A 21,491-nucleotide genomic window follows, 5' to 3' on the forward strand; every position below is an offset into this window, starting at 1 on the left:
TGTGTGTGTGTGTGTGTGTGTGTGTGTGTCTGTGTCTGTGTGTGTGTTTGTGTGTATGTATGTGTGTAACTGTCCAGTCATTGACAGTTCCTCTCTCTTTTCCCTGTTTTGCCTTCTTGTCTCATCACTGTATGCAGTTCAGACAAACTACCTGTTTCTGGCTGTGATCATTGCACACAGGTACATTGCATTTCCCACACCTATTGTTGACTTTGTGATCTTTGTTACTTGGGCAGATCTGACACCTCTTTCTCTTTGGTTGGCCCTGTCTGCTTCATTCCTGTGGCTGGCTGGGTTGTGGCTTTTGTCACCCCACACCTTTCCATTGCTTCAATAATCGGGGTTTGCAGTTGGGGGCAGCCTTCCAGTTGACTCCTCATGTGTGGTGTGACAAGCTCCTTTGACAGCTCTTTGAGGAAGAGCCGTCGTGCATTGGTGATGCCACTCTTGAATTCTGGGTGCTGAGCCGTGAAAAAGGTGTAGGCATTCAGGGTGGCGATGTCAATTATGTTGTACCACAGCACCATGGGCCACCTCTGTGTTTGGCGCTTGCAGGTGTAGGTGCCAACCATCTGGTCAGTGGTGTCTACACCTCCTTTCGTCTTGTTGTAAAATGTGATCACTTCTGTTTTTTTCTTTCTGCTATTTTCATCCACTATTTTGTCGTGGTGCATCGTGCATTCTGATATAGTCTGTGTGGTCCACAGTTAATTTATTCCTGACAGCCACAGTTGATAAGAATCAAAGGTTCCCATTGGATTCTATAGAAAATGCATGCGTCCATAAGTGGGTCATTTTTGACCAACTTATGGACGCTTGGGGTAGTAATACAAAAACTACAATTTCTTAAAATGTATAAAAGGTAAGTTAAAAATGTAAATGGAATTATATCAAAAACATGTTTTTTGAGGAATACCTGGAATATGAAATGATAACAATTTTTCATTCCAAAGATATTTCAAGAAAACAACCTCACCGGGTCATTTTTGACCCACTTATGCATCTAAGGGTTAAAGATAAGATTTCACCAAAAACTCAAGACTTAGAGCTCCATTCATCCATTTTCTTTGGTCACTTGGGGGCAGCAGAACACGCTAAAAACATGCAAATCGCCTTCTTGTCACCTCATGAAGGCGCAGACAACTGCTGCTCGACGCATTGCTGGCGGACACAGAGCAGCATTAGCACTTATCTGAAGTTATGTATCGGACAACTTGACAAATCGGGAAAAAAAACGATAATCTATTGTCAATATAAAATCATTGATTTGTGTCATGTTGCACCGCTGTCTTTTAATGTGTTGTACTAAAATCAATGCATGTTCTAGCATGGTTCAGTCTTGTATTTTTCCATAGGATTAGGAGTGAGTGGTCATGGCACAGAAGAGCACATTTGTATCTTCTGGTCTTTTGGCCAGTCACGTCGTCCTAGTTTTAAAAGCGTGATGCAGTGGGGACCTATTCTTGGCCGGCGTTAACTAGTTACAATAGCCCAGCTCTTTTGAGCAGAACTTTACAACATCCTCAATGGACAAATGGATTCTGTTAGGATCTTTAGTGGCAGCATGGCCCCAGACATTACGGCTTTCTACGCAATGTCGGCCAATTTTCTAGCAGTGTTGTGAATGGCAAGCGAGACTAGGCCAACAAGGACTCACTGTTCTCTTTTGCTGTCACAGAAATGGACTTTTGTCTCTCTCCTCTTATGAGACAGCAGCCGGGAACAGCTCATTACAGGCCATGGAAATGGCCTTTAAGCTGCGTTTGCATCTGTTTGAAGCATGAGGGTTTTCACCTGGACTGACCTGGTGTTAATTAACAGGCAGAGTTACACCCCCCCCCCATGGCCGGTCCTGCCCTGGGACCTGTAATGATATGTCCCAGCCAGCACTAAGAGGAGTTATTTAAAAGTCTTCCTCTCTAGCCGGTGATCGTGTTGCCTCACTGGGAATAACCTATACCTCTGCTTATTGCCCTGACTGACAGGAGCTGCTGCTGGTCAACTGGTCTACGGTTTAATAAGTTATCAGCGGTGAGGGTTGAGCTTCTGCCTCTCTTGTTTTTTGACTTGGGAGATGTGACACACTAAAGTACATTTCACAACAGCTCAGAAACTTCACTAATTACCTCATTAAGTAGAATCTATTGTGTTTTGTATGCATGTTGACTGATTTTCTAAAGCTACAAACCCACTAAGCTCTGTTGACAGAGCAGTTTTCCTGGCTCCAACTCTTTGGACACGTATTCTTCAACACCAGAGGTCATTTGATAACCCAGTGCCCAACCACCTAAAAATAGCTTGGGAGATTTCTGGGGTTTTGTTTGACTTCACCCTTTTTTTCTTTTTGCAGGGCAGAGGAACTGGTTTCATTAACCTCTGTGTTGAACTCAGTAAACATAGAGAAAAAAGCCTATCCCTAAGCTTTTTGTCTCTGCTGGTTACATGACGTGGCGTTTGTAGCAGAATAAAGGCCAAACGATCAAATGAAAATAGACAGTTTTATTCCAAATAATGATATCTGCAATATTGCCCATTATTTTAACTTAGATATCATAAGAACAACAATGCATATAACACTGAAGTATTGTGTGAGTAAATTAAGATTCCAGACGTACAACTGTTACTAAACATTTATTCCGTTTAAGTCCTGACAATGTGAACTGCAGGCAAGACTGGATAAAAGAAAAGTTCATACATCAGTCGTTTTGGTTAAAAATAGGTTAATACTCTTTGCATTGGCTAAGAAGGAACTGCAGATGACAGTAAATGAGGAACCTGACCTATGGCACTCAAAATGTTCTCTCTGTGTCATGCTGCATTTCATATTATCTTGACATCGACTTTGGTAAGAAACCTCTCACTTTCAGTTCCAGATGTTGAGGCCATTTCTTTAACAGCTTATTTCTATACAGAAATATTTGACAAATGGATGTAAAGGTCTGGAGCTACCTTTATAATGTATATACCACTATGTGCCCGAATGCACATGTCCAACTCTCAAATACTCTGCTGGATTTCTGGGACTGATTCGGATCTCATTGTGAAAGGTAAACCCTGCCATCTGCTGGTGTGGAGAGACAAAGGCTTTTATTGGATTAGGCTGTAGGTGAAAAAAAGAAAACTACAACCAAAGATTAGCTGCACATCCTTTTGATTTTGGGTTACATTCAAATGTGCAATATCCACTATCTTCTTAGACTGTTTTTTTTATTTTGCTTAACAAACTGACCACGGTGAGGGTGTTTTTCCAAAGTTCTATTGTAGCTACTAAAAAAAGACTTGTGCAAGCACATGAAATACAAAACTCATTCTGGATGATCACTTTATTTTAGCATGTCATCCTGTTCCATACTCCATCATTAAAAACCTCTTTCTTTCTTGAGTAACATAAAAGGACTACAACTCGCATTGTGTTGTGTATTGTTGTAAAATAGGTGGGCCAGTTGTAACTCTTACATCCAGGGCACGGGCCCAGAACAGCCACACAAAGTAGACTTTTCTTTTGTCAGTTTTACACGCTTGAGCCTTCAATTATTATTATTATTATTCTGAATCAGGGGAGCATGCTTGCACCACTGCTGCTTAAATCATTTCCAGGATTTAGATGATGTGGGGATATTAGACTTTTACAAAGTCTTTAATGGGAGTGAGCCCAGCGTGAAGAGACTTCCAGCTCTCTCCCCTTTGTAGAGCTCAGACCTGAGTTGGTTCAGTTTTAAATATAATTCTAGTGTAAGAATAGAAGCATTAAATTGAGGGTTGCACATGATTTATTTTTCCATTCCCAGAGTAATGCTGACAGTATGCCAAGTATAACCTCGTAGTTCCCTTAAGATTTGGTGACATAATATTAGGCCTAAGTCTTAGTTGGTGGATACTCCTTTTTACCAAAAAACACCATCATTCACCATTTGTATTTAGCAATATGATACAATTTTTCATTCCACAACTACAGAATTAAGGTCTGTATTCAGATACAATTTTGAGCACTTCATAAGCTTACATTACATATTACTATAGTGAACCTAATGGTTCATCCATGATGGTAAAAATAAGCATGTTTAAATATTTACTGTACTGGTTTGTAACTGCACAAACTATTCTCGTTTTTATTATTTAGACACGAGAACCCGAAAAGATCACTATTTTATTTGAGATCCTATTGTCTTTGCTTTTTTTTTGCATTGTAGGCTATTGTCTTAGCTGGATAAGAGTCCTGTCCCTCGCAATACTTAATCCTTTCTTTGGCCTTTGTGAAACAATAATGGACCTGAAAATGACTGCAGGTGCATGAAAATGCAAACAACCACAGACGCATCGGCCGAACTGGCTGAGAACAAAGACGTTGGAGTGTGAAAGTGTAGTATTTTGTGATTACAGTAGTCTTGCCTTTCTTCTTGAGGCCAATCCCGTCCAATTTAACACATTTCCTGTTTGTGCTCGGGGTCCAACCAGCGGAGTGGTTGCATGTGCACTAATCAACACAGAGAAGAAGCTTGCTAGAGTTAAGATGGCGGCATGTGGGTGAGGAGGCTGGGATCTAAACTCGAAGGTTTTCGCCATTAAACGATTCCTATGAATCCACGTATATACAGTAATCGAAAGAACAACAATTTCCACATCGTTCACACGTCTGTGTGTGATTTTGGATTGACCCCATGACATCTATACACTTCGTGGTTCACCCGTTGCCGGGGACCGAGGATCAGCTCAATGACAGGTATTTTGTTGCGGCCGTGGAAAAGAAGCATTTGAATCAGTACTGACGTGCGGGGTATGGTATATAGTATTCGATATTGTCATTACGACCGATGTTGAGATTGTCATGCGTGTTCAGTCGGGTTTAAATAATTTAAATGACCCCCCCAGGGTTGAAACAAGGCCCGGCATCTTGAACAATCCTCGTTAGCCTGCTGCTACCTAAACAGTCGGTCCAGTGCTAGCTCGATGCTAACCCATTAACTGGCCATCGTACGAATAACGTTAGCTAACACTAGCAGGCTGTTTCCTTGCTTCTCTGGAAGGATTGGCTCACAGTCAAAGTTGAGATAGACAATGCGGGTTGGGGGATGGGAAAAGAGAGGGAAATAAGGCTCGTAAAACACAACGTTGTTGAAAAGATACGAGTTTTCGTGTTCAAATCACACATGCACTCATTTGACGTGTGTCAGTGTTTATTTTGTGGGTGCCTCGTTGATTATCATGATCAATGAAGTAGCTAACGTCAGCTAACGATAGCTAGCTGCTAATGCTAGCAAGCTAATTCGCTGCCACGCTCTTGACAAAGCCAAATATTTGTGTTTCGTGCTCTTTTGTGGAATTGTATTATTCGAACGTTTAAAGGCACAATTTACTCGCTAGCAACGTCGGAAATAATGTTTTCACAATTGTCCCTTTTGAACATCGCGTACCCAGATAAATATCTAAAATATGCAGCGAGGCACAGTTGGCAACATTGCATTCACATTAATCCTGTTATCTACTTTAGTAAGGGGACCAGCCGAGGCTTATAAAGTGTTTGTTATCGATGCTGGACTCATCAGCGTTCACGTGATCACACACTTCATTTCTTCACTGTTACCCAAATACCTAGAGCATACTCGGGACAGATAATGCAATTGCACACAATATTGTTAGTAGGGACATGCTGCTGGCATGCATCACACTGCGTTTAATGGAGCTTCTTTAGGAACATTTTTTGAAACTGAAGAGATCATGGGACAGCAGTAGTTTGACAAAATGTCCAGGAAATTGTGTGCGACCTGTATTTTTGGCCGAACATGTGATTTATGATAAACCTATTTATATCATCCATTGAGATTGAACTGATTAATGAGTTGTTAATGAGGTTGAGAAGTGTTTTTAGAATGACCTTGGGATTAAGAACTGGGTATAGGCTCAGAGGATGTGAATGCTTTTTGCAGGTTGGTGTACTGTCTTAACTCTGGGGGTCCAGCTGTTGGTTTGATTGACAGGAAAGCCTGGTTACTCTGCTGGTTATTGGAAAAAGTTACTCAAACATCCTGGTGGTTTGGACCATTGGTTCCTTAAAGAGGTCATGGCTGTTTCATCCCCAGGCATGCATGCCATTGCATGCTACAGTCACCATGTGCTGCTGGGAGGCCCCCTCCTCTCCCTTCCCCATGAAGGAACTTGCAGTTGTCAAAGCGGATAAGTGCCTCTATCTGAAGTTAAAAGGCTTGGTCCAGCTTGGCTTATTTGAAGCGATTGCCTGGCATGAACATCCGGTCAGATTTCCTCAACCACATGCCAGTGGTTTGCTTGACCTAGCTGAGGTCTGCTTTGACACATAAGTCTAGCACGGTGGAATAGCAAGTAGCGCAATGGATGTTTAATACATTTTTTGCTGTGCTTTAGTGAGACTTGTTTTAAATTGGTCATTGGGGAGGGTAGACTTTATCTGTGCTAGAGTGGTGCCATTTGTTTGATGGGTGGGTTAACGAATGACTGACCTGGATGCTGCGTGAGTACATTTCTCTTACCTCCCTGTAGTGTTTGCACTGCTGTATGGGCTCTTAATGTGCTTCTGTATTGTGAGGAGAGTTCTACCGTTACCATTTGCATCTCAGACAATTTCTAGAGATTTTAAATTGTTTTGTCAGTGCGAGGGCACACTTCATTAAGCAGTGGAATACATTTACATTCTGCTTAGGTTATATGCCTACATGGACAACATTTTTTGTGTAATCATGAGCACTATGTATATATCAGTATCTTAAGGCCTACAACTGGTATTAACATGTAAATTGTACACATGATCCATAACTGCACTGCATTTACATTTCCCTCTGAGGATGAGTTTTCGCCTTCTTGCCTTCTTGCGTTTCAGTTCGGTCACTCATCACTACAAGTGCCCCAATGCTTCTATATCTGTGTGTAATGACAGACCACATGTGGAGGAAACGGTTTGCAGAAGTATAAATTCAAGATGACAGCATGGAACAAATGGGTTGAGGAGTTGAGAGTTGATGTATGTGTCTTGACACTAGACACGAATCAGGATGCAATACATCTCAGACCACATATGTGGTTAAGCATGTTCGGTAAATAGAAATCCTTCACAAATAATTGAATGTATATTTTTTGGGTATATTTCGGTGCAATATGTGTTATTTTGGCTCAACACTTGCTTCGCACTATTTAGTGAGGTGGGGGGAGATATTTTGGGTGGCAGGGGTCTCAGAAGTAGCAGTCCTATTCATTTTCTGCATGGACAATGTTAGGTCAGTGGCAGACATGATACTTCATGGCATGGATGAACATGAAACAGTCTGGACGGATTCATCAGTATAAAAGAGACAATGTTCAGGAAAAACAAAACTCCCGAAACTCATTTTTAAATTGATAAAAAGAGGAGGAGCATCATAATGAGACACATCCAACTACTGAACATACAATTCTGTTCTAAAAATCTTTTTATAACTTTGGAAACTGTTTTATAAATCACTTTTGGACTCTGGATTATTTGTGGATCAATGCAGTCACCTAATGCTGTGACAAAGTGTTTGAAATATCTCTGACAGGCCTCTCTGGCTTTCATCTTCTCCAGAGCAAAAGCCACTAAAGGGTCATTGCGTTTGACATACGAAACTAACAGCGAAAAAAACGTTACTCCCAAAATTGAAATTGTCATCGATGACCAGAGCTAAAGGCTTCTGTACGGCTTCCTCAGAGGTTTCATTACTGGCATCATCAGATTAGTTTCGCAGCCACTTTGGGCTGTGACCTCTGCTCTGATATCCTGCCGTTAGTCAACCATATGTCACAGCTGATGAGGTGAAACAATCTCCTCTTTTAAGCCATTTTGTCACCATGGAGTCATTTGATACTGTCGACTGAACTGAAAGAATGTTTGTTTAAGTGACTCATTCTACATGTCTGGGGATTCCTACGCTTTACCAGATAAATAGCAAAGATGCACACGAGTTGAAGCCATTTGAAAAGCATCTTAATGGTGTGTGTTAGGGTAAAATGTTGACAGTTAAATCTGATGAAATAAACATGGTTTGCGCATCAGTGGCTCATGTTTTAAAGTATATTCCAGCCTTGCATTTCTGAATTGCAAACATTAATCTGCATTAATTGGTTCTTAAACTGGTCTTACTTGCATTGACAGTGTTCTTCTTTTCAGGCTCCGGGAAGTCTCGGAGAAGCTCAACAAATACAGCTATAACAGGTAAGTTTGTGTCAACATTGGAACACTGTTTTTCTCTAATTTGATCAATTGTTGTAAACAGGATGTTGTTTTATAATCATTCTTTATATCATCTCATTTGTCTTTGTACTTTTCCCCCCTTTTCGAATGCAGTCATCCACACCTCAGTCTGCTGGAGCAGGCCACCCTAAAACAGTGTGTTGTTGGTCCAAACCACGCCGGATTTCTCCTTGAGGTAATGCTTCGAGACATTACATCATGAGCATTAATGAAACACTGGATCGAGAGTGTATGTTTAATGTTCATTTATTGCCCACTAAAACAGTTCAGTATAATATAGAGATTTCAGTTCAAACCCGGTCACTATCATCACATGACCTCTGACTTTGCTATAAAACACTTGGTCACTTGCTTCTTTTATTTCATGGGTGGACTGGCCAATGTCCGATGTACAGAAAACACAGCTTTCTTCTCAAGGAACAAAAATATACGTCCAAGTTCTTTCAATAGTGACAAGATAGCGGCTTCAACCGAAAGTTCCACATCAGCTGCAACCATCTTGGTTGTTTTAGTAAATTCCGTGAACGTCCTCTTTGCGTTCTTCATCTCCAACGCGCCCCATATTAGCTAAGCGGTTGCGATCGGCTCGTCAGAACTTGCTTGGAATCTGTCCAAAGCGGAGGGGGACCAGAGCAAATAAACACAAGCTCGCAGATTCGTCTGCTTCCCAGGCAAACTTCAATTAGGCTAGTGAGGTTTGAACAGGGCTACAGACACACCGAAGAGGCATGCAGCCATTGACCTCCTTTGTTTATTTGAGCCTTTGACAGAAATGTCAGTGAACTGGGGCATGCAGGTGGAAGTGTGTTCCGGATGAGAGTGGAGTTAACACACACAGTAGCATGTTCATCTTAAAGTCTAATCTAATCTAAGTAATGAATTATATCTTCCCGTATACAGCACCGCCGACATGCATACTCTGATATGCACAGCAGTAATCTGCCTGTAGACTCGGATGTGAAAGGCAAAATGTTTTTGAGTTGTTTGCTTTATGATGTTGTTTTATGTTTGGCTTGATATATGTTTCAAATTCTAATATGATGATTTGCCCTCGCATTACAGTGCGGGCATAGAGTTCATTTTCATTAGTCAAATGTGTGACACTGAAAACCATAAATGCATCTCTTTTAGGATGGACGCGTGTGCAGAATCAGCTTCGCTGTCCAGCCCGACCGCCTGGAGCTCAGCAAACCGGATGGCAGCGATGGGTGAGAGACGTCTTTATGATGGGATCCGTCCCGGAAACTGTTTTAGCTTTGGCACAGAGTTGGAAAACAGATTGCTTGGGGAGATGTCTAGCACAAGATGCGCTGAACACGCTCGGGCTCACTGATATGGGGGGGGGGGGGGGGTTCGCTGCGACGCCTCTCGGCCGAGTATGAAGCTGTCGGACATGATTTCACTTGTAGAATAATACTCGGGCTCTTTGCTACAAAGATTTCAGTCCAGCAGGAGTGAGACATGTGTCTGAAAACATAGGTCTGTTCCCAACAGGAGTCCTCCCAACAGGCAGCTGGGTGACTGGGGGATGCTTTGGGGGGTTTGCTTGTTATGTTGATGATGCCTCTAAAGTCTTTCTTACCACAGAGCTGTTTTTCTTCCTTAAAGTTAGACGCATTCCAGGGATGTTTTTGGTTTTTTAAAAATACTTCTGGTTTTATTCCAATCTTGACACCAAACAACGGCAATAAAACTTGTTTGTGTAACTTTCTAAAAGCCAGTTACCTTTATGGTTGCGATTTAATTAAAATACTTTTTTTTTTTTTTTTTTTGTGTTGGCTCTGATTATGTATTTTTGATGAATGTCTCATTGATAGCTGTCCATGTCCTGCCAGCAGAACAACATCCAACAGTGATTTGAGAGCTTTCAAGGCCCCTCTAGCTGCTAAATATGCATGTGAATCAGATTGTAAAGGCCCGAGGAGCTCCTTGCGCCAAACGTTTCTGCAGAGCGCACGTTTTGCTCCCTGCCACAGACGCAGAAGAGGTGGTTTTCACATTGTTATCGTTTTTCAGTCGGCACCATTGTGGGCTGCTGGGAAGCCGATGGAAAAGAGTGTGGCAGGTCGTCTTTGGCCAGTTTGTCGGCTCACTGAACAAGGTCTAATATCCTCTGGGATTGTGTCAGCTTGTCTGATTTTGCTGCTTGTATGTATTGCATTTGAATAATTTGAATCCCCATTTCTGTATCCCATTGTCTTCCATTACTATCTGGTACTAAATGTGATTTATTATTTTATTGGACTTGTCTAAATTTAGTGTCACTGTAGTCCCTGTTTATACGAAACGTTGTCAAAATGGTCATAATTCAGTTCCCTGGCACAGCAAAACACCAGTTATACCAATTATATTAAGAGCACATGAGTTAAGAATATTCAAGTAAACTGCTTTTGGTTAAAGGCATTCCATTATAAAGAAGGTTGAAATAGGAGAAAGCAGTTGCAGCCCAAGAACTTTGAAAAGAGGAAAATCTTGAATGAGGAACGAGTTGCAGCCAATTCTGATTCCCAAGGGTGTTGCCATGCTAGTCTCCAAAATACGCCCCCACCTTTTTTACAATGTAATATTAAACAGAAAATGAATCCCGAACCGAGGGGTATCATTTAACAGACCTTGGGTAAATGTACTTTCTGTTGACCCAGGTCAGAAATGAGGTCGTTTGGTCCTGTGTGGGACCTCTGTAGGTTTGTAACTGATCTCCCATCTTTTGTTTCCAGTTCAAAGTTGAGCAGTGGTTCAGGGACAGGAAGGAGCTCCAGGCCAGGCAGGACTAGTGATCCGCCCTGGTTCCTGTCTGGCTCTGACACACTGGGCAGACTGGCAGGCAACACCCTTGGGTAAGTTCTGGCAGGGTTGACAGAGACCAAACGGTCCTGTGAAAGCTCAGTGTTGAGAGAGCACAGCGCTCACGCTGCAGCGGATCAGGGGTGTACTCCCCACACTGTTAGTCATTCTGAAGAGAGACCTTCAGGGTGCTGTGACATGTAATAAAATGTGTCCACCAAAGAGCAAAGAGCATGGCCATGTTCATTGACTCTGCTGTGTTGACCACTGGAGAACTGAGTTCCTTACAGTTTAATGTTGAACAGAAACAAAATGATAGCTGAAACGTCCAAAATGTGTACATAATGCAATCATCATACTATGTCAAAGCTTTTTTCTCTGATGTCTGATTAAATTAGAAAGATTGCCATTATTTAATTTCTCCCTTCCTGCAAAAAATGGTGCTGTTGTGAAACCCTATTAGTCCGGCCTGCCCTGTCTCCGCTGTCAAAGTCAATGAATCCCTCCGTACCCGGACATGTGCGTGTGTTGAGTCTGATCTGTTAGTCAGATGCTGTTTTTTTTTTGGCGGTTGTATCTGACCATGGCCTTGCACTGTATGTAACAGGAGTCGCTGGAGCTCTGGTGTAAACGGAGGCAGCGGAGGAGGTGGAAGTGGGGGAGGAGCAGGGGGAGGCGGAGCTGGAGGTGGCAGCAGCGTAGGAGGAGGGGGCGGAGGCAGTGGCGGAGGCGGAGGCACGTCGGGGAGGTCATCGACGGCAGCTCGCGATTCCCGCCGACAGACCAGGGTGATCCGTACAGGGAGGGATCGCGGCTCGGGCCTGCTGGGTAGCCAGCCTCAGCCAGTCATACCAGCTTCTGTCATCCCTGAAGAACTCATCACTCAGGTACCAACTTCCCAGCATGTGTGTATATACAGTTGTGTGAAAAAGTGATTGCCCCCTAAACCTAATAACTGGTTGGGCCACCCTTAGCAGCAACAACTGCAATCAAGCCTATGCGATAACTGGCAATGAGTCTTTTACAGCGCTGTAGAGGAATTTTGGCCCACTCATCTTTGCAGAATTGTAATTCAGCCACATTGGAGGGTTTTCGAGCATGAACCGCCTTTTTAAGGTCATGCCACAGCATCTCAATCGGATTCAGGTCGGGACTTTGACTAGGCCACTCCAAAGTCTTCATTTTGTTTTTCTTAAGCCATTCAGAGGTGGACTTGCTGGTGTGTTTTGGATCATTGTCCTGCTGCAGAACCCAAGTGCGCTTCAGCTTGAGGTCACGAACAGATGGCCGGACATTCTCCTTAAGGATTTTTTGGTAGACAGCAGAATTCATGGTTCCATTTACCACAGCAAGTCTTCCAGGTCCTGAAGCAGCAAAACAGCCCCAGACCATCACACTACCACCACCATATTTTACTGTTGGTATGATGTTCCTTTTCTGAAATGCCGTGTTGCTTTTACGCCAGATGTAATGGGACATACTACACCTTCCAAAAAGTTAAACTTTTGTCTCGTCAGTCCACAGAGTATTTTCCCAAAAGTCTTGGGGATCATCAAGATGTTTTCTGGCAAAACTGAGACGAGCCTTTATGTTCTTTTTGCTCAGCAGTGGTTTTCGTCTTGGAACTCTGCCATGCAGGCCATTTTTGCCCAGTCTCTTTGTTATGGTGGAGTCATGAACACTGACCTTAATTGAGGCAAGTGAGGCCTGCAGTTCTTTGGATGTTGTTCTGGGGTCTTTTGTGACCTCTAGGATGAGTCGTCGCTGCGCTCTTGGGGTAATTTTGGTCGGCCGGCCACTCCTGGGAAGGTTCACCACTGTTCCATGTTTTCGCCATTTGTGGATAATGGCTCTCACTGTGGTTCGCTGGAGTCCCAAAGCTTTAGAAATGGCAGTGTAACCTTTTCCAGACTGATAGATCTCAATTACTTTGTTTCTCATTTGTTCCTGAATTTCTTTGGATCGCAGCATGTCGTCTAGCTTTTGAGGATCTTTTGGTCTACCTCACTTTGTCAGGCAGGTCCTATTTAAGCGATTTCTTGATTGAGAACAGGTGTGGCAGTAATCAGGCCTGGGTGTGGCTAGAGAAATTGAACTCAGCTTTCCAAAGATGTGATAAACCACAGTTAATTTATGTTTTAACGGGGGGGGGGCAGCAATCACTTTTTCACACAGGGCCATGTAGGTTTGGATTTTTTTTCCCCCTTAATAATAAAAACCTTCATTTAAAAACTGCATTTTGTGTTTACTTGTGTTATCTTTGTCTAATATTTAAATTTGTTTGATGATCTGAAACATTTAAGTGTGACAAACATGCAAAAAAAATAAGAAATCAGGAAGGGGGCAAACACTTTTTCACACAACTGTATATTTTTTAAAAAAGCTCCAAAAATGGTTTAATAGCCTTTTCCGTACTGAAACAAATTGTACAGTTGACAGCGCACATTTACCCGCTAACCTGCATTCACAAGCGAGTGTCGATAAATGTGTTTGCCACTTTGTTGTCCTTTCCACCAGGCCCAGGTAGTCCTCCAGGGGAAGTCCAGGAGTGTGATCATTAGGGAACTCCAGCGGACCAACCTGGATGTCAACCTCGCCGTCAACAACCTGCTGAGCCGGGATGATGAAGATGGAGATGATGGAGACGACACAGCCAGCGAGTCCTACCTCCCTGGAGGTTTGTCAAACAAAAGGACAACAGCTTGTATAATGTGATGTTGTGTTTTATTTAAGACACTCTTTAAGATCGGAGTTCAGGCTGAGCAGCAGTTCAATGTATAATACAAGTAGGCTTGTTTGGAAGAGTAATATAGTTATAAAATGAGTTCATTATGATCATTGTATTGGTCTCGACAGTATTTGCCAAATTCATAAAAATAACAAATGTTTTTATTGTGAGTGAAACCTTGCATCCTTTTGTTCCTTGGTCCCACGCAGAGGACCTGATGTCCCTGTTGGATGCAGACATCCACTCAGCCCATCCCAGTGTGATCATTGATGCTGATGCTATGTTCTCTGAGGACATCAGCTACTTTGGCTACCCCTCTTTCAGACGCTCCTCACTGTCTCGCCTGGGATCCTCCAGAGGTAACGCGACAACTCATTTCTGACTAGTGAAGGAAAGACTTTCGGTGACTCTGGTTGTTTTTGTTGAGAGGATGGAGCTTTAATGGCTTATTAAAAGAAAAGTCAACAGCATACAATTTGCAAAAGCAAGGCAGTGTGTTTGTTTTTCAGTATTTTCTTTTATATATTGCAAGAAAGAACTTGCCATGGGTAAGAGGTTGAGTAAGGTTGTTTTCTTTTGGACAAAAATGGCTGTCGGGCAAATGTAACGAAAATACAAATGTTTTTCCTCTTTGCTAAATGTATACTTGAGCTGTCTTACGAATGTTAATGTAAATGCAATGGTTTGATCTTGTTGTAAATTTTCTCTTCAGTCTGTTTAGCTTGATTTCTAATACGGGTGTTTGGTGTTACTGGCTATAAATGTTTGGTGTTGTGTGCTGCATGGCTGTAGTGCATACTGTGAGCTCTCTGAGAAAGGCCTGCTAGGCCCACCTGTCTTAACAGGGACCCTTTTAAGTCTATTCTAAAAACCTACCTAGCCCACAAGCATGCTTTCTTTCTGTCCATCCACTTCCGTTTCTACCTCACACTTTAACATACAGGCGTGCACACTGGCTCACCCACCAGTATAATTTAGACTCCCACTCAATCTTCAGCACTGCAATTTTGATTCTAAAGAATCATATCTTTCTCTCTCTATCTTAAAACTATGTTGACGGGTCTTTCCCAGAGAGTGGCTTACTTCTATCCCACTGGTGTGACCTTATTGCATACCAGTTCTCCTTCTTCCCTTAGAGCGCGACTCCGAGCTGTTGCGCGAGCGTGAGTCCGTGTTGAGGCTGCGCGAGCGCCGGTGGCTGGATGGGGCCTCGTTCGACACGGAGCGAGGCTCCACCAGCCGCGAGGGCGAGCCCAGCTTGGACAAGAAGAGCATCCCGGTCCAGAGCCCTGTCTCATTGGGAGAGGAGCTCCAGTGGTGGCCCGACAAGGTAGGAGGAGCCCAAACATCAATGTCGATTTAATGTTTATTTAAAAACAAAGAAATGCAAACCTTTTACTTCGTTGTTTCAACTACTTCTGTTTTTCTTCTTGAGATGTTGCTGCAACTTGATTGATGTCCGCTAGTAGCAGATTCAGTTCATTGGACAATTTGGGTTAAGTTTTGCTTCACCTGACACTTCCTGAGATCTATAAATTTCTTTCATAGGATGGTGTGAAGTTTGTGAGCATCGGAGCCATGTTCTCAGAGCTGGTGGCGGTCAGCTCCAAAGGAGAGCTGTATCAGTGGAAGTGGAGCGAACCTGAACCCTACAGGAATGCACAGGTGGAGAATTCAACCAATGTGAATGGCATTACTCAAACTGTCGTAGCATGCTTAATGGCTAGAAAGTACTGGTCATTTATTTCACCTTTCTGTCATTTGCTCGATCAGAATCCTTCCGTTCATCACCCGCGTGTGTCCTTCCTGGGCCTGGCCAATGAGAAGATCACCTTATTGTCTGCCAATAGCATCAGAGCCACTGTAGCCACAGAGACCAACAAGGTAGACTATGATTGCTCCTCTTGACATGAGGACACGTGTGCTCTGCTTCCTTCTTGGTAGCAGCACTCGACCGCAGGATAAGTTGTGTAACCAGAAGATGTTGTTTGCCTAAAGATATGTTTCTATAGTGACTAACCAGCCATCCTTGCACTACAAATATTTAATGAGTTATCCATTAACTCAAGTTTGCGTGTGTGTGTGTGGTATAGGTGGCAACCTGGGTGGACGACACACTGAGCACAGTGGCCTCTAAGCTGGAGCACAGTGCTCAGGCTTTCCCTGAGCTGCAGGGCGAACGTATGGTGTCGCTGCACTGCTGCGCGCTCTACACGTGTGTCCAGCTGGAGAATAGCCTCTACTGGTGGTGAGAAGAAAAACTGTCTTAACACTAAACCACATTGAACGGAATTGTGATTCTATGTTTTTAACTATAACATTGCCTCATGAATGTCACCATAACATTGTTATCCTGCCAGGTGTAGCGGGGGTGTCCATCAAAGTCACACGCAAAACGATAGGTTATTACACTTTTCTCTTTCACAGGGTTATTGATGGGGAAAGATTCTGCGTTAGATGCTATAACGAGACATTTAGCAGAGGCTACAATACGGATGTCTTTGTCAATTAAAAGTAAGAACGGTTTATGTCGGAGAAAGGTACGAATGTCTCACTGCTTGTCGTCTGTCTGCAGGGGTGTTGTGCCTTTTAGTCAACGGAAGAAGATGCTTGAAAAGGCCAGAGCCAAGAACAAAAAGCCAAAGTCCAGTGCTGGCATCTCCTCGATACCAAACATCACCGTGGGAACACAGGTAAGACAGTTGTTTGCCTGGGCGTGTTGTTATCTTGTATGTCAGCATTGGACTAAGCACCTCTTCTGTTTCTATTTTAATGATTATTATTATAGGTTTGTCTTGAGATTGTAAGTCCTGGCGTGACCTCAATATGAGCCTTTTGGTTTGTTTAAAATCAATTTGCCCTTCCCATCCTTAGGTGTGCTTGAGGAATAACCCCCTCTACCATGCCGGCGCAGTGGCCTTTTCTGTCAATGCCGGGATTCCCAAAGTGGGCGTCCTGTTGGAGTCCGTCTGGAACATGAACGACAGTTGCCGGTTCCAGCTGCGCTCACCAGAGAGCCTCAAGAGCATGGAGAAAACCACCAAGACCCAGGAAATCAAGTCAGTTTCATTTTGTGTAGAAAAAAGCCGTCCATTTTTGTATATGAATGGCCTTCCACAATCTTATTTCATTACACTTTTAACCACAATTGGAAGACGTAGACTTCAGCCCCCGTGGTTACAGAATGTACCTTTGTCTTAATCCATAGGACGGAGAGCAAGCCAGAGCTGGTGAAGACTGAGATGGGTCCCCCCCCCTCCCCGGCATCTACCTGCAGTGATACCTCTTCCATAGCTAGCAGTGCCTCGCTGCCCTACAGTACGTCAGCTTCTTCTATCTCCGTCTCTCCCTCTTGACCTCTAGCTCTCGCAACAACACTCGTCTCTCAACTTTACTCTCTATCTCCCGGGCACAGAACCAATTTCTTCCTCACTCTGCGCTCTCATTAGTCCTTCGACTTTGAAACAGATGGTGCGCAGGCTTTTATCAGCAAAGTTGTTTTTTTTTTTGTTTTTTTTCTCTCTCTGCCTGTTTTCCTGTGTTTGGCCAGCTGGGGTGTTTTTTGGTTGCCTTTTTATTTTTTTAACCTCCCCTTATATGAACCCCACAGCTAGCTGTCTGTGTTAAGTCCTTTTCCCTAGTCCACCTGGTCACCAGATTATTTTTACTGTCCTAGTCGGGTGTATGATGCCGAACTCTTTGTAGTCACTAGATGTGAATACTAATAATTGCCTTTTCTGATTATTCTGTGATCAAAGGACTAACCGTTAGTATGCCTCGCTACTTGCAGAGCGAAGGCGTTCCACCCCGGCTCCCAAAGAGGAGGAGAAGGTGAACGAGGAGCAGTGGCCGCTCAGGGAGGTGGTGTTTGTGGAGGACGTTAAAAACGTCCCTGTGGGAAAGGTGGGTGCATCTGAAATGTGGCAGTGCATAGAAGATCAATGTTTACAAATGTGGTGACATCTTTGAATAATAAGTAAAGCTGGTGATTGAGTCCATGGCTACTCGATCCTGCTATCAATCACGTGTCCCTGGTTTGTCCTGACATTTCACAACGTGTCACCTTCATACTATGTTCTAGGTGCTTAAAGTGGATGGAGCGTATGTTGCTGTGAAGTTTCCAGGGACATCCAGCAGCATGAATAACCAGACCGCTGCTGCTGCTGCTGCTCCCGCTGACTCAGACCCATCATCGCTGTTGCAGGACTGTAGGCTCCTCCGAATAGATGAGCTGCAGGTATAGATATTAATTGATACAAGTTTCTTCGTCTTCATCTCAGTATTTAGGTTCAGTGTAAATGGAGCTGTGTAGGTGTGAGAATCTCTCCTGACATTCACATCGATTCAACTTTTCATCTCTTTCAATCTGCTCCTGACAGGTGGTCAAAACTGGTGGGACTCCTAAAGTTCCCGACTGTTTTCAGCGCACACCTAAAAAGCTCTGCATCCCAGAAAAGGCGGAGATTCTGGCCGTGAATGTTGACTCCAAAGGTGAGTCTGTCGTCTTTGCTCTGTCAGAGTATACATGATAAAGTTTTTCAATACATTTTTTTTTTAGTAGTTTTCTGTACATTTGTATTTCCAACCTTTAAACATCTTTCCATCCTCCAGGAGTTCACGCAGTGCTAAAAACCGGTAGCTGGGTGAGGTACTGTATCTTTGACCTGGCCACAGGCAAAGCTGAACAGGAGAATAACTTCCCCACCAGTAACCTGGCCTTCCTGGGCCAGAGTGAGCGCAATGTGGCCATCTTTACAGCAGGACAGGTGAGATCCTAAATATGTGACGTGTTTTTTGCAGTTTTGCACACGCATTACTATATACAAATCTAAAATGTTGTTGTTTTTCTCCCAGGAATCTCCCATCATCCTTCGAGATGGAAATGGCACAATCTACCCGATGGCTAAAGACTGCATGGGTGGAATTCGAGATCCTGATTGGTTGGACCTGCCACCTATAAACAGCCTGGGAATGGGGGTGCACTCTCTGGCCAACCTCCCCTCTAACTCTACAATTAAAAAGAAAGCTGCTATTATTATTATGGCTGTCGAGGTAAGCACAACCTTTTTATAAATACAATGTAAAAAAGAAAATCTGATTTAGATTCCTCCCCATAAATCTGTCTGAAAATCGCAGTCCAAAAGAGCGATCATAATCGATACTCGCATTGTCGTCTCTGTGCCCTTCAGAAACAGACGCTGATGCAGCACGTGCTGCGTTGTGACTACGAGGCGTGCCGGCAGTACCTGGTGAACCTTGAGCAGGCTTTCCTGTTGGATCAGGGCAGCCAGGCCCTCGGGGCACTTCTGGATCATCGCTGCGATGGGAACCGCAACATCCTCCATGCTGCCGTCTCTGTGTGCTTCCCCGTTAGTAACAAGGAGACCAAAGAGGAGGAAGGTAAGCTGCTGCTTCAGAGACGATCGATGTTAGAAGAGCCAGTTCCAATGTCGACATAATAAATCGTTTTAATATTTGAGTCTGATCTCAAAAGTAGTTTATTTTGATTTCCTTGTTACAGTCACATTATTCTCCAGTGTCTCCGTTTTGGACATTGCCATCTTTATTAGAAAATGAAAAATGAAGAAAATTACTTTTTCTCCAAACACAAAATGTTTAGTGTGGAGTCTGCTGCTGTGTCAGTTTGATTGCCTGTTTCCCCAAGTCTCTCTTCTCTATGCAAAGTGACCATGCTGTTTCATTCCAGAAGCTGAAAGGTCGGAGAGAAACACATTTGCAGAGCGTCTATCTGCTGTGGAGGCAATTGCCAACGCCATCTCTGTGGTCTCAAGCAACAGTTCTGGGAATAGGACCGGCTCCTCCAGCAGCAGAGGGTAAATAAACCACTTTCTATAAGAAAGGAGTCTTTTTGCATCCAAGGTTGTCCAGTAATATGGAAACTCGAGCGTCATTGACGTTTTATTTTCTTGTGCTATCACCAGGCTTCGTCTGAGGGAGATGATGCGGAGGTCTCTAAGAGCTGCAGGTCTCGGCCGTCATGAGTCCGGCCCGTCATCCAGCGACCACCAAGACCCTGTGTCTCCACCCATTGCCCCACCAAGCTGGGTCCCTGACCCCCCACCCATGGACCCCGGTCAGTGCATCTGTACAAGATTGTACAATTTAGATAATCTTTGTCTGCTCTAAAGAGCTCTTTCAGACGGACAAAACTTGCAACAAGAATATAAATTAGTACAGTGTCACTACTAGGTATTCCAGCCACAAACTAGATCCTTTCTCTACTTTTGCCACAGTGCAGTGTGAAAGATTTCCAAAGCTATACAATCCCGAATGAATCAAAAGAGTGTAAACACTGAATTCGTATTGAATCTTCTCACTGGTACTATGTAACAGCCCACCCACACCGGTGCAACCTCTTGAGTTGTTTTGCAACAGTTGTCAGTCTTAAACAGCCTTACACAACTGTTCTGTAATTATGATTTTTACTCTACTTTGCCTGATTGAATGATGCTTTGCGGTGAAGTGTCTCTTAACTGAATTGAAATCTACAATCTACGTTTTTATTTAATCAACAGACGGTGACATTGACTTCATTCTAGCACCAGCTGTGGGTTCACTCACCACCGCCTCCACTGGGACCAGCCAGGGACCCAGCACCTCCACCATACCAGGTACATGACATCTTCACCACAGAGGAGGAACGAGAAGGAGCTGTGACCCAAACCCATACTACCTACTGATTCTACACACGTTGTACTACTATTTCACAAAGAGACATCAATGTTTTTTCTTAGGATTTAATACTTGTTTCTTATATTTATATTATATATATATTTGTTTGTTTTCCAAGATTTCTATGGAGCTGTTGCACCACCACCCACAATTTATTGCAAACATTCCAGCTGTGAGCAAATCTTCTCCTTCTTTTTGTGCATTGCATTGTGGGAGAGTAGCGTGCATCAACGTCTCTACCAAAAATCCACCGTCTTTAGTTTGAGTATACTTTGTTTTGTCACTTTTCTAGTGTGAACACACCACGTACTCCAAACCTTCTTAATCATAAATGGTATATAGTATGGATTTGGGAAACAGCAAATGCTTTTTGTTGCAAAATAAATGCTTTCTAAATACATTTTATGACCTTCTGATATTATTCATTGTACCGGTGTAAATTAATCCTTCAGCTGTATACTGTGTGCCTTGTGTTTTCACATACTCGTGGTCAACGTGTTGCATCTGTCATCTAATGCTTTGTCCTCTCCACTTGAGCAGGGCCGTCCACTGAGCCATCTGTGGTTGAATCTAAAGACAGGAAGGCCAACGCCCACCTTATCCTAAAGCTGATGTGTGACAGTGTTGTGCTGAGGCCACGCCTACGGGAGCTACTCTCTGCCAAGTACATGTCTTTATGTCTATATGATACTACTTATCAGTGCTAACTGTATACAAAACGAATGCACTTTCTTGTCTTTATCTGCCGTTCTGTGTTTATTTTGCCTGTTTATCTGTCCCTCATGTATGTCCTTGTTGCCGTTGTTTGACAGGGATGCCCGTGGAATGACCCCATTCATGCTGGCAGTCAGTGGGAGAGCCTACCCAGCAGCCATCGCTGTACTGGAGGCTGCTCAGAAGATGGCCAAGGGTACGTTAATGTGTCTTCTTTCTGTTGTAGACTGGTTTGTCATTTGAATGGAGACTGTTAGTTTTGCAAACCTGTATTTAAATGCCTGCCTAGTATCATGCACATCTGTGAAAAACATCACTTTTTGTGAATCTGATGTA

General features: G+C 43.4%; 1 protein-coding gene across 13 annotated transcripts in view; it reads left to right on the forward strand.

The window, feature by feature from the left end:
• The first annotated feature begins 4,459 nt into the window (after window positions 1–4,459).
• The window catches only part of ubr5 (ubiquitin protein ligase E3 component n-recognin 5), a 33,109-nt gene continuing 16,077 nt past the window's right edge, over window positions 4,460–21,491 (forward strand). For 5 of the 13 annotated variants that reach the window (XM_031878584.1, XM_031878585.1, XM_031878589.1 and 2 more), the window contains exons 1-27: window positions 4,460–4,720; window positions 8,153–8,197; window positions 8,330–8,411; window positions 9,368–9,444; window positions 10,954–11,073; window positions 11,628–11,907; window positions 13,538–13,697; window positions 13,958–14,107; window positions 14,867–15,078; window positions 15,297–15,431; window positions 15,522–15,632; window positions 15,842–15,996; window positions 16,109–16,150; window positions 16,324–16,441; window positions 16,623–16,807; window positions 16,957–17,066; window positions 17,539–17,651; window positions 17,830–17,985; window positions 18,128–18,239; window positions 18,360–18,514; window positions 18,603–18,800; window positions 18,938–19,148; window positions 19,456–19,582; window positions 19,691–19,842; window positions 20,285–20,380; window positions 20,982–21,105; window positions 21,254–21,351. In XM_031878584.1, the coding sequence (XP_031734444.1) occupies window positions 4,659–4,720; window positions 8,153–8,197; window positions 8,330–8,411; window positions 9,368–9,444; window positions 10,954–11,073; window positions 11,628–11,907; window positions 13,538–13,697; window positions 13,958–14,107; window positions 14,867–15,078; window positions 15,297–15,431; window positions 15,522–15,632; window positions 15,842–15,996; window positions 16,109–16,150; window positions 16,324–16,441; window positions 16,623–16,807; window positions 16,957–17,066; window positions 17,539–17,651; window positions 17,830–17,985; window positions 18,128–18,239; window positions 18,360–18,514; window positions 18,603–18,800; window positions 18,938–19,148; window positions 19,456–19,582; window positions 19,691–19,842; window positions 20,285–20,380; window positions 20,982–21,105; window positions 21,254–21,351 (3,586 nt within the window). In that variant the 5' untranslated portion in view covers window positions 4,460–4,658. The remainder of the gene's footprint in view (window positions 4,721–8,152; window positions 8,198–8,329; window positions 8,412–9,367; window positions 9,445–10,953; window positions 11,074–11,627; window positions 11,908–13,537; window positions 13,698–13,957; window positions 14,108–14,866; window positions 15,079–15,296; window positions 15,432–15,521; window positions 15,633–15,841; window positions 15,997–16,108; window positions 16,151–16,323; window positions 16,442–16,622; window positions 16,808–16,956; window positions 17,067–17,538; window positions 17,652–17,829; window positions 17,986–18,127; window positions 18,240–18,359; window positions 18,515–18,602; window positions 18,801–18,937; window positions 19,149–19,455; window positions 19,583–19,690; window positions 19,843–20,284; window positions 20,381–20,981; window positions 21,106–21,253; window positions 21,352–21,491) is intronic. The other 8 variants (XM_031878593.1, XM_031878597.1, XM_031878588.1 and 5 more) reach the window with 7 other exon arrangements.

The sequence above is a fragment of the Anarrhichthys ocellatus genome, unplaced genomic scaffold (genome assembly GCF_004355925.1).
Source record: "Anarrhichthys ocellatus isolate YVR2014 unplaced genomic scaffold, GSC_Weel_1.0 scaffold188, whole genome shotgun sequence".
Lineage (NCBI taxonomy): Eukaryota > Metazoa > Chordata > Actinopteri > Perciformes > Anarhichadidae > Anarrhichthys > Anarrhichthys ocellatus.